Here is a 13,675-nt window from a genome sequence, read left to right as displayed (position 1 = left end):
TTTACACTACTCTGTTTTAGCTGTATGAGCATCACTACTATACTTTCTATGTACCATTTGTTTTATTCAATATATAATATTACAAACAGAAACCCCAATAATAATGGTTATGTCTTTTTTTTAAAATAGCTGTTTCACGCCTCTGGAATTACTCAGACCTAACTCAAGGACATCTGTCGTGTCCTCTTTTGAAACTAAATATCAGCTCAACTCTATTTAATATACAAATCACTACTATACTTTCTATGTACCATTTGTTTTATTCACTATATAACATTACAAACTGCATCATTACCTGATCTTTTATTTTTTTTTAGATTCATCTATCAGGAGGGAGAGAGCAGCTGTGGCCCCTGGTCAGCACGCAGGGAGGGGGTATGAGAACCTGAGGGGGTGAACTTTTGACCAAGGAGGGGAGGGAGGCCAGGGGAGTGATGAGGGGTGACCTTTGACCTGAGAGAGGAGGGTGGAGGGGGAATTGATTTTCCCCCTGTTGTGGGGGGGGGAGGGAGCGGGGTGAGAGGGGGAGGGAGGGCAGGGAGGGGGGCTTGGGGGCGGGACAAAGCTTCTGATTGGATAACCTTTCACCTAGAACTGTCAACTCGAGTTTGATGAAAGCCGGTATCTATACTGTGTGTGCCAGTATATTTAATTATAAAATATTCACCAATATTATAGGCTGTAATTATTGCACAGCAAATATTATGCTTTGAATCAACATAAACACATTCTAGCATGGTGAAGTCATGACCCCTTACCTTTCTGTGTTTGCTCTTCACATGAAAAATGTAGGAGTCTCTTTCAGGGAACCACTGGAGACACTCCCCGCACGTCCAGCCGATGGCCTTGACACAAGGCCTGCTGTCCTGATCAGCCTTTTTTCGGGGACTATCTGTGTGTTTAACAGGACTGCGACTCTTCTGCTGTTGGACAGAATGGACATCCTTGTACCAGTCAGTATAGTCAGACTGCTTACTGTCCTCCATCTCTTCTGCCATGTTTCCTGCATGCACACCCTAAAAAACAAATACATGGCCAAAATTACAAAAGGTCCCAGTAATACGAGATCCAGTAGTCTCCATCATCATATATTATAGGTCATAGTTTATTTAATACTCATTGCTTACTCAGCAAACAAGTGGTTAAATCATGCATAGCAGTGCTGCCTAACTAGGTGGGCGACTTCATGTTGATTTTTCTGCTTCATATGGTTTTACAGATTAATAAATGTGAGGAAGCAGGAGCTGAGCTTTGTTTGGCAAGTTTAATGACAGTTCAGTTTAAATGTCACTTTTTTTGTAGACAAACAATGTCTAACAAACAATGTTTATGGGTATAATAGAAACCAGTTGTCAGTTACAATCTGTTTTCATTATGCAAGTTTCAAGTAACAAATAGGTAATAAAGCACATGGATAAATGGTTAAACTACACAATTAAATTCAGCCCACAAATACATGCCAGACAGGTCACTTGTGGGGAGTTTAATTATAAGTGACAAACCTACACAAGTTGTTTTAATAAAAAGATACATTCAAGACTAACCTTAAAGTGTTGAATTAACAACTGCTTTTGTGAAAAGACCGAGTTACATTCTGGACACTTGAACACGCACGTAACACGCTTGTTGGCATTATGATGGAAATGCTGAAACAGTAATTGCTTTTTCTTGAAAATGGCTCCACATGAACACTTAAAGATTAGTCTGCAAAGGAAAGAGAAAATGTTTAAAACCAACTGTAACAAACAGGTTTTAACAGTAGGGCCATGAGATGTGAACTTACTGAGGGGATGCTTTGCTAGCACTGTGTTTATTCTTCAAATGAACTTCACAGCTGTCGGGGGTCTTGAAGGCATTTGGACAGATGGAACACTTGTAAAACACCTCAGTGTGTTTCTCTTCAATATGGGTCTTCTGTCCATGAAGGGTCTTGAAAACCACATCACAATGAAGACACCTGGAAGATAGGAAAAATAATGCTACATTTCTGTTTCATTACATGTCAGTGAGGCCTGAATGTCATGCATGTTTACTCACTTGTACCAAGCCTTGCGTGCATAGTGCAGACAGTTTTCCTTCACGTGCTTCTGTATGTCTGCAGAGCGACTCAGCGCACCACACTCAGGGCAACAGTAAGGAGACTTATGTGCATGAATACGTTGGTGAGCTCTGAAGCTGCACTTGTTGGGTAACAACATGGAGCACAACTTGCACAACTGTTTCATGAAAGAAAACAAGAGAAAATTAATATAAAGATTTTTAAAGATTGATCTCAGACTTTTGCTGGCCTCATCTTTTAATATTTTAGCAAAACATCTACTCACTAGTCCTTCTACATCTTCTGATGGCCTCTGGTAATGGCCTGCAAGCGCTTTGTAGTCAGGCAACTGCTTGTTACACTCCAGACATCGGAGTCGATGGCGGACAACATTGTCTGGATACAGGGGCAGGACAGGCTGGTTTTTAGATGAGGTGTAAGAGTCCACGTTCACAGTTTCAGCTCTCAGGGGTACAAACATTTCTTCTTCTGGTATGGGTTTCATATGGAGCTGGGTGCACTGCATCACCTTGCCGTTGCTCTTGTGTTCCCGTGCATGAGCCAATAAGGCACACTTGTTGAAGAACACTATTGTCTTTGCACAGTGCGTACATCCTACTTCAATGTGAACACTCCTCCTGTTGTAATGATACGCAAGACTCCTCTCCACCCCAAAAGAGTCCCCACACTCGAGACAGCAGTATCCATGCGGTGGAAGGTTGATATTGCTCTCTGGAGGGGGGTTCAAGTTGGGCACATATGTAGGCACAGGGTTGACGGTGTTTGACAGTTTGTTTAAGGTTCCTGCTGCTGTGTTATTGGACGTGCGAGAATAAGGGTTAGCTGTTTTGACCTGATGCACCAACGGCACAGTACTGTAAACCATAGATGAGAATGTGTATTGACTTTGTGGGTGAGAGGTGGAACGTGCTGCTACTGAAGCAGCAACACTGTGAGGAACCAGGTTTAGACTTGCTAAGTGCATTGCTTTGGGAAGGAAGTTTGTGCTAGCTGAATGACCTGTTGTGGCCGATAATCTCTTTGGTTTCTGGCCCTGATGTGCAGCAGATCTTTTGACACGACCACTGTTATTACGAAACACTATCATAGGCTGTGTTGTACCTCTCCTCTTAGAGTTTGTTTCTGATTTGTTGTGTAAAACTTTCTGTGGGGATGCATTAGATGGGGTACCTTTATTCTGTATTTGAAAAATACTATCAACAGCTGCACTCTGAGACTGGTGAGGGGACATATTACTATAAGAATCTTCACTAATCACACTCTGTGATGGAGAGGATTCATATGCTGAATGAACTTCATCTGTTTCTGAATCAGGCAGGACACTAGTGACTGTACGCTTAATCTGCCCAGACGTGGTCTTGATTGTCTTAATTCTCACCCTGGGTATAGCTGGGGGTGACCCGCATGCCACCACAGGGGATGATTTGCCACTGCTGCAGATGCTTACAGGGCTATCAGAGGGTTTCATAAACCGTTTTACAGCTTCAAGAGGACTTCTGGGGCTTCGTGGTGATATGGGAAACTTGGGGCTAGCTTTCATGCAATCATTCTGAACCACTGATGATTCTCTGGGATTAGTCTGCTCACCAAGATCTTTTCTAGCATTCAGAGCCACCAAGGCCTCAAGACAAGAGGATAATTTAGAAGTCTGAGATTTGACATGTGGATAAGTGGTGGGCACATCCATTGTGGTTCCTGAATTGTAGTTGGTCTCAAAGTTCTGGTTACTACTTGGTGGAGGAAGTGCATTCTGTACTCTATCTATTTCAATACTGCCACAGGTGTCAGAAAGCTCCTCCATTCTATTGCTTTCTGTTTTGCTCCTTTGTGTCTTCTTGCTAATATCAGAGTCCTTTGGACAGTCATCAAACATGCTGAGGTCCAGGTTTTTTGAATTGTCTAGGACTGAAGGTTCCATCAAACCTGAAGCTTCTGGGAAACATGGTCGTTCTTGTTTTGGATGCATTTCATCTCTACTACATAGTGTGTCTTCAGTCTCAGGACTGGAGATGGGACTAAAATGAGATAGCGAGTGGAAAAATATTGGTGTTCCATCAGGTTTGTGCTGAATAGGTGCCTTTCCAAGAAGCTCTCTTGAACTCTCACCATTCAAAGCAGAGACAAATGACCTGGAGAAATCGGTGTTGGTTGTCTCAACAGAGTCAGTGGAAGGCCCTTGTCCCTGAAATCCATTTTGTAATGCTGGTCCTGAGTGAAGCTTATCACCAAAACCTTCAAACAACTGCTGGCAAGTTGTGTTTTTTACAATAACACTTACAACAGGAACATCTGCTGTTGTGACAGCTTGGTTACTCAGTAAGTTGTCATCCAGACATATGCCTGCATGCTTCTGTTCACTTTCTGCATCCTCATGACTCCCCTGGCTGGGCTCTTTGGCATCTAACCCTGTGGCATCTGGGATGTCAAAGGCAGCCAGAAGATCATCAAAATCTGGGGTTTTCATGTCACCCATGACTGCGCATTCTCAAAAACCTACAGAAACACATGCAGGGTTGACTTAATATCTTATCTTTTAATGCAGTGCAGGCAGAGTTTTAAAAATTACAGCTAGTTAGTGACGAGTAACTGTTAAGCAGCAGGGTAACGTCATATAAGATAGCTTAAGCTAACAAGCTCTGTTGGTCTTCCTCTATGCAGCGATTATTTTGTAGAAAAACGCACATTAACGCAAACATCACAAGGCACTCAAAGTTACACCAACTCTTGCACAAGCCGATTTACATGAAAGCTGCTTTGAGGCTGGCATTGCTGACGTAAAAGCCAGTTAAGATACAGTCAGTTAGCCTAGTAGCTAAGTACATAGCGTAGCCAAGCTAGTAAATCAACAACCTAGCTTAGCAACATGCTAGGTTGCAAATAATTTAGCCAAGCTAGCAAACTCGTCACTTATCGATGTACAAATGTGCTTACCATTTGATCCGGTTATGGCTAACAGCTCTAGTAAAGTAGCTATATAACCCGTCAACTGTAAGCGGTAAACAATTAGACAATTAGGTTTAGCAGTTGCAGAGTTGCATATCTAGGCTACAAGCTATTAGGGTTAACTTCGTTTTTCTTTTGCTGCCACACGGCTGACTTAAGCCCTCGATGCTGTCTTACAGACGAGAGGCGGTGCCATTGACCACTTGTAATATTACTACTACATGACAACTCAATGGAGTAAGGCAATATATAGCTATGCTCAGCTGCTGCAGTAGGCTACACAAATGCTGGCATTATAGTGTCTGATAAGAAGTCAAAGATGTGTAGGTAGCTAATGCATCATGGGAATAGCACACCAAAATATAAATATGAATAAATCATATGCATATCGAGGGCCAGAGTGTAAAATGTACTAGGCACCCATAACTGACCCACCTTCCCTGCTATTGCCACCACTTGATGTTGTTTACTCTGTGGCCTACGTCATATTATTAGGATTTTAAAGTTCAAGTTGTATCTCAAATGTCAAATCTGCTTTGTGGGTAGCCTAACTGCAGGGGTATTTAGTCTTGAACTAATTAGAGTGACTCACAAATGAAAAAAGTGGTCAAAGCTGCAACAGCAGAGACAGCCATATTCTGACTTCTAGTCCCTAGTGAGGGTCAAGTTCCAAACATAATGGATCATGCAGCTCCTATAAGCTAAGGCAAGTCAGAGTCTTTCATTTGACCCGGTCAAGTCTCAAAACAAAATGAAACAAATGGATGGTGGTTGGATGGTGTAAGGGACAGCAAAACAACCATGTAGCTTTGCTCACTGTACTCTAATCCATTGTGGCAGTCAGTGCTTCAATAGTGTTTTGTCAGTTTATCATTGGGATCTAAACGAAGGAAAGCATCAGCTCCACTGTTTGCTCTTGTTATGAACCTGGATATGCTGGAAATCACATGGGGCATTACAGAGAAAGATAAGGTACTGTATTGTTTGTTTTTTTTTAATGTGGTGTATGTACCTTGGACTTCCTGGTATGTAGTTTTGATAGCCTACTAAGATTAGATTTTCCTGGTGAAATAAACAGAATTTGAATGTAGACAGATTAAATATGAAAAGAGAACACTATTTGCCAGGTCTACAATGTGAAAGGACACAATTCATGCAGCAGTCTGGAGCAAAACTTATCCTTGCTTCTCAGTGGTATTTGCACTTTGTGTTCACTTTAAATTGTTGTATCTTATTTAAAAATGACTATACAAATGTCTCATCTGAGAAGGAGGGAGAAGTTCTGCTTTCAGAATCATTAGGAAAATCCATGATGTCAACAGGTCCTGCGTTGGGACAGAGCATAGGTTACTACAGTTCAGTTTTTGAGATCCTGTTAGACAAAGTGGAGGGCATCAAAGCCCCTCGGTCTTCCTTCCCGCTAGTCAAGCTGTGCAGCAGTGACAGCAATTCCTGTTAAGTTTATAAACAAGACAGACCTCAAGAATTTTGAATTCAGATTTAAAAGAAAATAATTCCGTAAATATAACCTTGAGAGGAACAATGATGTTACAGGAACTAATAGCTTTGTCGCGTAGCCAGTGATTCCAACATGGCTAGGTTATTTGAAAGACGAAACAAACTGGGAAGCTATTTATTTTACATATAGGTTTTAATTTGTAAGATTGTAAACAAAGAACCATACATATGGAACAATAAGCATACTAAATGGTCAGATATTGCATAGGCTACGTTTAGTTTGCATAAATTAGGGTGTTTTTTTTCTTACAGTCATCCCTGTATTTCTCAATGAGTAACGCATCTAAATTGTCAAATCAGTTATTTGGAAATGAGCTGAAGGTGTACAAAGACTTTTAGTGTGATGCTGGGTGTTACGAACCCTGGAATGACTGCTTTTCTTGGGAATCAGACATGTATTATCACATGTATTATCACCTGCAATATATTAAATGGACCCAATAACAGTCATAATTGCTCAAGGATGTCTGATTCTGCAGTATATGGTTTCTCATACAGACAGACACATCTAAACAAATTTCTATTACGACAAGCGTTTGAAATTTGTGCACTCAAAAATATTTTGTGATACTGTGTCAGTATTATTAAAAAATAAAGAAAAAAAATAATTTGTTCGAGTTAGGGCTCATTAATGATGTTGATTCACATGTTTGCGACAATGTGGCCTATTTGTAGGAATAAATAGGAGACTTTTATGATTTTATTATGACTTCATGGGTGGAGCACAGTGCTCCTACAGATAAAATCCCTGTATTCCAATCATCACATATCAACTTTTCAGGCTCAAGGTCAGCTCTAGTGACTGCATATCTACCAAAAAGATCACATCTTGTCATCTGTTGTTCAGTGATTTTACAAACGATGGACATGGTTAACATCATGTTTAATCCACTGTTGCATCATAAGACCCATTAAATCACTTCTGTTGTGTTATCACACTGTCATGTACTTCCTGAGACAAATCAGAGCATGTAACATGCCAGTTAATTAATGATGAAATTTTTTTTTTCCGTTTCCTGCAGTGCGTTATAAAGCGCAGCATTTGGTAGTCGGGTGGAGGAAGACACACAATGAGTAAGCCATTAGCTCAGATTTTTCTTGACTTAAGCTGTTTTTTTTTTTTTTTTTTTTTGCAGTTGTGAACTGATATTTTCATGCACAAGGTTAATCTCCAGGACTCTGTGAACTTAATTCAAAGTTCTTTTATCTCACAAGAGTACAAAGAAACACAGCTTGGCATTTGTTTTCTTGAAGCTGCTTACCAAAAGGATTCTACACAGAAGTGAACATTTGCTCTGTTTTTCAGCTAACATCTATGATAAGACGATCCCCGCTTTTATCCCCCCCAATAAAAATGGTGTGGACAATCAATCTTTTGAAATCGAGGTAAGTGTCACCTTTCATTTCTAAAGAAAATAACACAACATGACTTTGTTTTTAATACTTTTTTCTTTCTTTTTTTACTTAATTTTAATTTTAATGTAATGTAATTTTTAGGAGGGCAACATTACTGGTACTGGCAACATACAAACACCGACTGAAAAGCCTAAAAAGGGACTGGGATTATACTTGAGGTCAGTTTGAAGGATAAGAGACTGGAGTTTGTAAAACAACATTATGTCTGTCCAGTGTTTATCATGTGTACATTGTATGTATGTTCATAATCTGTTCATGCATGTGCTACTGTAATCTTTGTGACTATTGAGACTTGGTTGTATTTAAAACAAAATACTAACTATCTATGGGCAAATACTGTATATATTAATTGAAAATGAAATGTGGAATTACAAGAAACACATTTTTTATTGACTCAAGAGAAACTTGTTTGAAACAGAAATATATATTTGTTCACAATTAGACTTATAATTTGTTCTGCACTTAGCCAAGTTTCCAAGCCGATTAATGTCACAGAGGATTACATCAAGGCTCATTCAACAACCTTCAAATACATTGCGCTGGGAATACTTGGAGCAGGTAAAAGTCATGTTAACATTTTGCAATTTGTAGCAGTGTATTCAGTGGTGGCACCCTGCACATATTGGGGGTTTATGATATTTCTGTAGAACACTGACAAAATCGAAATAATCACCTAAATATTGACAATAATATTTTGATCAAACACTTGTTCCTTTTCTGTAGGTTATGTGGCGTACTTCATTGCAGCCTGTGTGTTGGATTTCCAGAGAGCCACTGCTCTGGTAGTCCTAACCTGCTTGGCTGTTGTTGCTAAATCATATGCACTTATCAAGGAGTACAAGGGTGAAAGAATCAGTCAGTGTTTCAGACCTGCAGCCACATGGTTTAAACAGAACCTGAAATGGATAAAATGGTGAGTGGATGTCTTGTTTTCAAATGTGTAATAAGAGCTACTCACAATGGCAAGTGTTGATTGTGGTAGAAATTATTATTATGGCTATCCATTCCTCCAGTGCAAGTGAGAAAGACTAAATGAACTTACTCCAGTGATGTCTTTTGTGATTATAAGGAAAGGATAAGATAGCAAAATGAAGATCTGACCTCATCTAGCTACAAAAGAAATAATGAGCAGTTTTTCCATGTCTAGCTTTTCCTGCGAGGCATACTCATTAGTACAAACATAGAAACCTTTATATGTGTATGTAGGAATGAATATAAGGAGAATCTATGCATATATGTATAATATATGTGATATAATATATGTATGAATATATAAGAATTATATATAAGGATAAGGATACAGTTGATGTTACATTAATAAATGAAGGTGTGTTTTAAAAAAAATGTGTTTTACAGGGTTTTTATCGTTGTGGTTGTGATTCTGCTTGTGGTGTGGCTCGCTTTAGACACAAGCCAGCGCCCTGAGCAGCTTATCTCATTTGGAGGTGTGTGCATGTTCATCGTACTTGTATTCCTCTTGTCAGCGCACAGAACAGTGGTGAGTGTTGCACTGAGTCAGCCACTGACTCTGCTCAGTGATGAATAATTATGCGATCATAGCTGTTTTGAAGCCTGCTTGGGTTTTATCTCTGACATGTTTTGCTGAATCTCTGGATATGACTTGGGCCTGGGCTCTAATCTTACAGTTTATCAGAAGTGCTTTCTTGAAATAACACCGGGTTTTATGGAGACTACCTGACAAACAAATACTTTCTTTTTAAAAACCTTTTTTAGGTGTCATGGAGGTGTGTGTTTTGGGGTCTCGGGATGCAGTTCTGTATGGGCCTTTTTATTATCAGGACAGAGCCTGGGCTCATAGCTTTCAAATGGCTGGGAGACCAAGTGCAGGTATTACACTTGGATTACCATATTTAACATTAACAGGAAATCAATTGTAAATACTATCTATTTACAAAATATTAATAACATTCAACAATGTACATTTCATATTCAACTTATGGTGAGTCATATGTACTGTGTATGTAAGACAATAAATATTATAGTGACAAATAAAACAACAAATGAACAAAAACAACAATAAACAACAATAGTAGTATTGCTGTAAATGTATAATCCAGCATTTCTTTGCACCTTGTATTTTACTTGTGTGGCACAGTGTTCCTTTTTTACCTGGGCACAGTATCTTTAACTGTGGATCATATATGCTTATCTTTATTAGGCTGCTCCCCCTTATTCTTGAGTCATCCAAGGGTTGAATTCAATTATATCAACAAGTAACTGCATCATAAGTATTGCAAATGAATGGAGTAAGGAAACAAATAATCATTTGAAACATATAACACATTCCTTCTACAGATATTCCTCAACTACACCAAAGCAGGGTCAGAATTTGTTTTCGGGCCTCTGGTTGCAAATATTTTTGCTTTTCAGGTAAGTGGATGAGTGAGGAATCATGTATCTTTTCTTTAGGCACTTGTCCAAGAAGTTATTAAGCTGAATGTGTTTAACTTTAGTTTTGTGAATTCATCCACAGGCTTTGCCCATTGTTGTGTTCTTCAGCAGTGTGATGTCAGTCCTTTACTTTCTGGGGATAATGCAGATGATAATCCTAAAGGTAAAAGAAAAGGTTAACCTTGTACCTCACAGCGTTATAATGCTCCTATGGATATAGGTGTATATTGTTTGCACCTGCAGTGATACAATATACTATGACAAAGAACCACGTGTTTTTGTCCACACAGATCTCATGGATTATGCAGATAACAATGGGAACCTCTCCGACAGAGACCTTAAGCGTGGCAGGCAATATATTTGTTGGACAGGTAAACTTTGAAAGTTCATGAACTTGAATCTCTGGTACAATAGTATTATGTTTACATAAGCATCATTAATAACTGTAGTAAAAAAGAAAAAGCCTAAAGTTACTCTGCTTGTTTATTTTTACATTATGTTTTTTGTGCATTAGACTGAAGCACCACTGCTGATCCGTCCCTATTTGAAGGACATGACCAAATCTGAGATGCATGCTGTGATGACTGGTGGATTTGCCACAATTGCAGGCAGTGTCATGGGGGCATTCATCACACTGGGGGTGAGATCAAACTTTTAAACTGCATTTAAATAGTCTAATCTCATATAAAAATGTAATTAAAAAATCTAATAGAATGTGTTTCACAAAAGATGAAAAACATATACAAAAATGCAAAACACAGAAACATTAAAAACCAAAAAAATGTATTTTATAATAAATTTGTGTTGTGGGTGTATATCAAAGTAAATATTTTTAGATAAAAGCAGGTTTACATTTTCTTTTAAAAGTTATAAGCAAGCAGGTTTTTCAGTTTTGATCCTGGCTGCAGGACTTTGAACCAGCTGTCTGATAAGATGCATGTCTGATAAGATTCGAAGGAAAGTGAATAGTGCAGTTCAGTAATCAAGATGAGTGTAAATCAGGGATTTTCAACCAGTGGTTCATGGGCCTCTGATGGTCTGCGAAGGCATTGAGGGTCGTCCATGACCATGCATTCAATAATGTAGTTTCACTGTAGGAATAATTTTTTAAATTTTATTATTAAACACATTTCCATGTATTTCTTTTTGTTTGTGAAAAATCTAATTCATGCAAATATTTAAAATGTAAAAAACACAGGGTGATTTTCACAATGAAAATAGTCCCCATCCAGTCTATCCACCCCACAGTAGTGGTCCTCAGGTTACTTCTTAGTCAGAATGGTGATCCCTGGCTCGCAATTAGTTGAAAACCTCTGGTGTCAAAACAAGAACTATAAGAAAAACTGAAATATGGAATTGGTAGTTTTGCTTAGTTGATTTATTATTTCAGCAACTGCAAATCTTCATATCATGCACATATCTAATAATGTATCTATTGCTAGTAATTTAAGTAACTTCAGTGCAGAGTGACATTTCATTATATTTTGTAGATTGATGCATCTTCCTTGATATCAGCCTCTGTAATGGCTGCTCCTTGTGCACTGGCCATTTCCAAGCTGTCTTATCCAGAGACTGACGAAACCCACTTTAAGTCTGAGAAAAATATTAAAGTGGCTTGTGGGTGTGTATATCTCTCCTTTAATTCTTTCTCATTCCTTTTATTATTATTTTCCACTTTGTGAATTGAATGATTTTTTAAAAAACTCCCTAGAGATGAACAGAACATTTTGGAGGCTGCTAGCAGTGGAGCGTCTGCTTCAATAGGTCTCGTTGCCAACATTGCAGCAAATTTGATCGCCTTTCTTGCCATGCTTGCATTTATAAATCAGGCTTTGAGTTGGCTCGGAGGTATGGTGGGATATCCTTCAGTCACATTTCAGGTATGTTTTAGCAGAAACACATAGCATAAATGCGACATTTTGATAAGGGGGAATACTTTTTAGGTTTTAAAACTTTATTTATCTTGTAAGACGTTTTCTATGATTATATTTTACAAATTATTCTGACATATATATGCATGTGTTTTTGTTGTTATTTTACAAAATCTACCTGCTTTTACTGTAAATTTATCTCAGTTCAAATCACCGTATACTGTATGTTTCTGTGTTCATAGTTAATTTGCTCTTACGTGTTTATGCCCGTGGCTTTCATGATGGGAATACCATATGATGAGAGTTTCACTGTTGCTGAACTTATTGGCACAAAACTGTTCCTCAATGAGTTTGTTGCATATACGCAACTTTCTCAGTTGAAGGCCAACAGACTCAATGGACTGGATGAAATTGTTGGAGGTCAAAGACAGTGGATATCTGTGAGTAAATGTGCTCAGCTATAGAGTTTGAATAAATGTGAGTTGTGCCACAAGTATAAATTCTGCAAAAGCAATGTTAAGGTAAATGATTACATGATTTTGTTTTTTCAGGTCCGATCAGAAGTAATTACCACTTATGCTCTTTGTGGGTTTGCCAACTTTAGCTCACTGGGTATTATGATTGGTGGCCTGTGTGAGTTTTTTATCACTCCGTCAAATTTTTGTCTTACTCCCAATATATCAGTAATAATTCCTGACATAAAGTTTATTTATTTATTTTTAAATTAAAGCCTCTATATGCCCATCCAGAAGAGGGGATATTTCATCGCTAGTGCTGAGAGCTATGATCACCGGGACTTGTGTATCTCTCATCAATTCTTGTATTGCAGGTAAGCGCTTTTGACTTTTTAAATCTCACGCACTTGTTTTAATGCATCTGTAGAACACACAGCAGTGCGTTTTAACTCAGTAGCTCCCACTTTGTTTCCCAGGGATCCTCTTTGTTCCTCCGCTTGACTGTGTGGCGCTGTTCAGAGCATCTGCTTTCAATGCTACAGATGTAAACATTGGAACTTGTTGTAAGGACCTCTTCTTACAAAGGTATGCATTTACTTTTTCAATACACAATGTTTTCAGGTGGCTAAACTAACTAGTGAAAATCAGTGACACGTGGATTTAATGGACTTTAAAATATGTATTCAGCCAGTGAAATATCTTTTAGTTATATGGGTTGATTGTATTTGTACTTACGTCTCCAAATAATTCTTTTGCAGCACAATAAACAATGGGACCATTTCATTTGAAGGATCATGGAACACTGTAGCAAATGCCACTGTGTTTTTCTCTAAATGTTGTGAGTGTTGTGGTCTTTCTCATGCAAACGTTTGCAAGTAGTGAAGTTTCTAAGTTTATACTTAAATTCACAGATATGTTGTTGTTTACATATTTTTGTCACACTTCTATCCTTTTAGGATGAATGTATCGTTTATATATTATATTGTAAGTTAATTCTCATA

The 13,675-nt window shown here is 38.4% G+C and overlaps 2 protein-coding genes across 2 annotated transcripts in view; one reads left to right on the top strand and one right to left on the bottom strand.

Annotated features, from left to right (window-relative positions):
* The window catches only part of znf592 (zinc finger protein 592), a 19,551-nt gene extending 14,309 nt beyond the window's left edge, over positions 1-5,242 (bottom strand). The window contains exons 1-6 of the mRNA XM_020612964.1: positions 4,991-5,242; positions 2,325-4,552; positions 2,038-2,216; positions 1,784-1,957; positions 1,545-1,704; positions 759-1,016 (exon numbers count right to left, since the gene is read on the bottom strand). Of these exons, the coding sequence (XP_020468620.1) occupies positions 759-1,016; positions 1,545-1,704; positions 1,784-1,957; positions 2,038-2,216; positions 2,325-4,532 (2,979 nt within the window). The 5' untranslated portion in view covers positions 4,533-4,552; positions 4,991-5,242. The remainder of the gene's footprint in view (positions 1-758; positions 1,017-1,544; positions 1,705-1,783; positions 1,958-2,037; positions 2,217-2,324; positions 4,553-4,990) is intronic.
* A 652-nt stretch (positions 5,243-5,894) lies between these two features.
* Positions 5,895-13,553, top strand: slc28a1 (solute carrier family 28 member 1). The gene is made up of 19 exons (XM_020613914.1): positions 5,895-5,974; positions 7,543-7,594; positions 7,827-7,906; positions 8,018-8,094; positions 8,403-8,494; positions 8,660-8,849; positions 9,293-9,434; positions 9,671-9,784; positions 10,253-10,327; positions 10,431-10,511; positions 10,639-10,719; positions 10,863-10,988; positions 11,839-11,969; positions 12,060-12,228; positions 12,462-12,659; positions 12,771-12,852; positions 12,950-13,048; positions 13,151-13,259; positions 13,433-13,553. The coding sequence occupies exons 2-19, from the start codon at positions 7,591-7,593 to the stop codon at positions 13,551-13,553; spliced, it is 1,971 nt and encodes a 656-aa protein (XP_020469570.1). The 5' UTR covers positions 5,895-5,974; positions 7,543-7,590.
* Positions 13,554-13,675: the final 122 nt, after the last annotated feature.

The sequence above is a fragment of the Monopterus albus genome, unplaced genomic scaffold, assembly GCF_001952655.1.
Source record: "Monopterus albus unplaced genomic scaffold, M_albus_1.0 scaffold5.1, whole genome shotgun sequence".
NCBI lineage: Eukaryota > Metazoa > Chordata > Actinopteri > Synbranchiformes > Synbranchidae > Monopterus > Monopterus albus.
This window is presented reverse-complemented; position numbering and strand designations above follow the sequence as displayed.

What these genes read in the sequence shown, in the direction of transcription:
- slc28a1 (XM_020613914.1), top strand. An exon ending in GCTGGGAATACTTGGAGCAG is followed by an intron (nt 8,495 to 8,659) that starts GTAAAAGTCATG and finishes CCTTTTCTGTAG; the next exon opens with GTTATGTGGCGTACTTCATT. An exon ending in ATCCTTCAGTCACATTTCAG is followed by an intron (nt 12,229 to 12,461) that starts GTATGTTTTAGC and finishes CTGTGTTCATAG; the next exon opens with TTAATTTGCTCTTACGTGTT.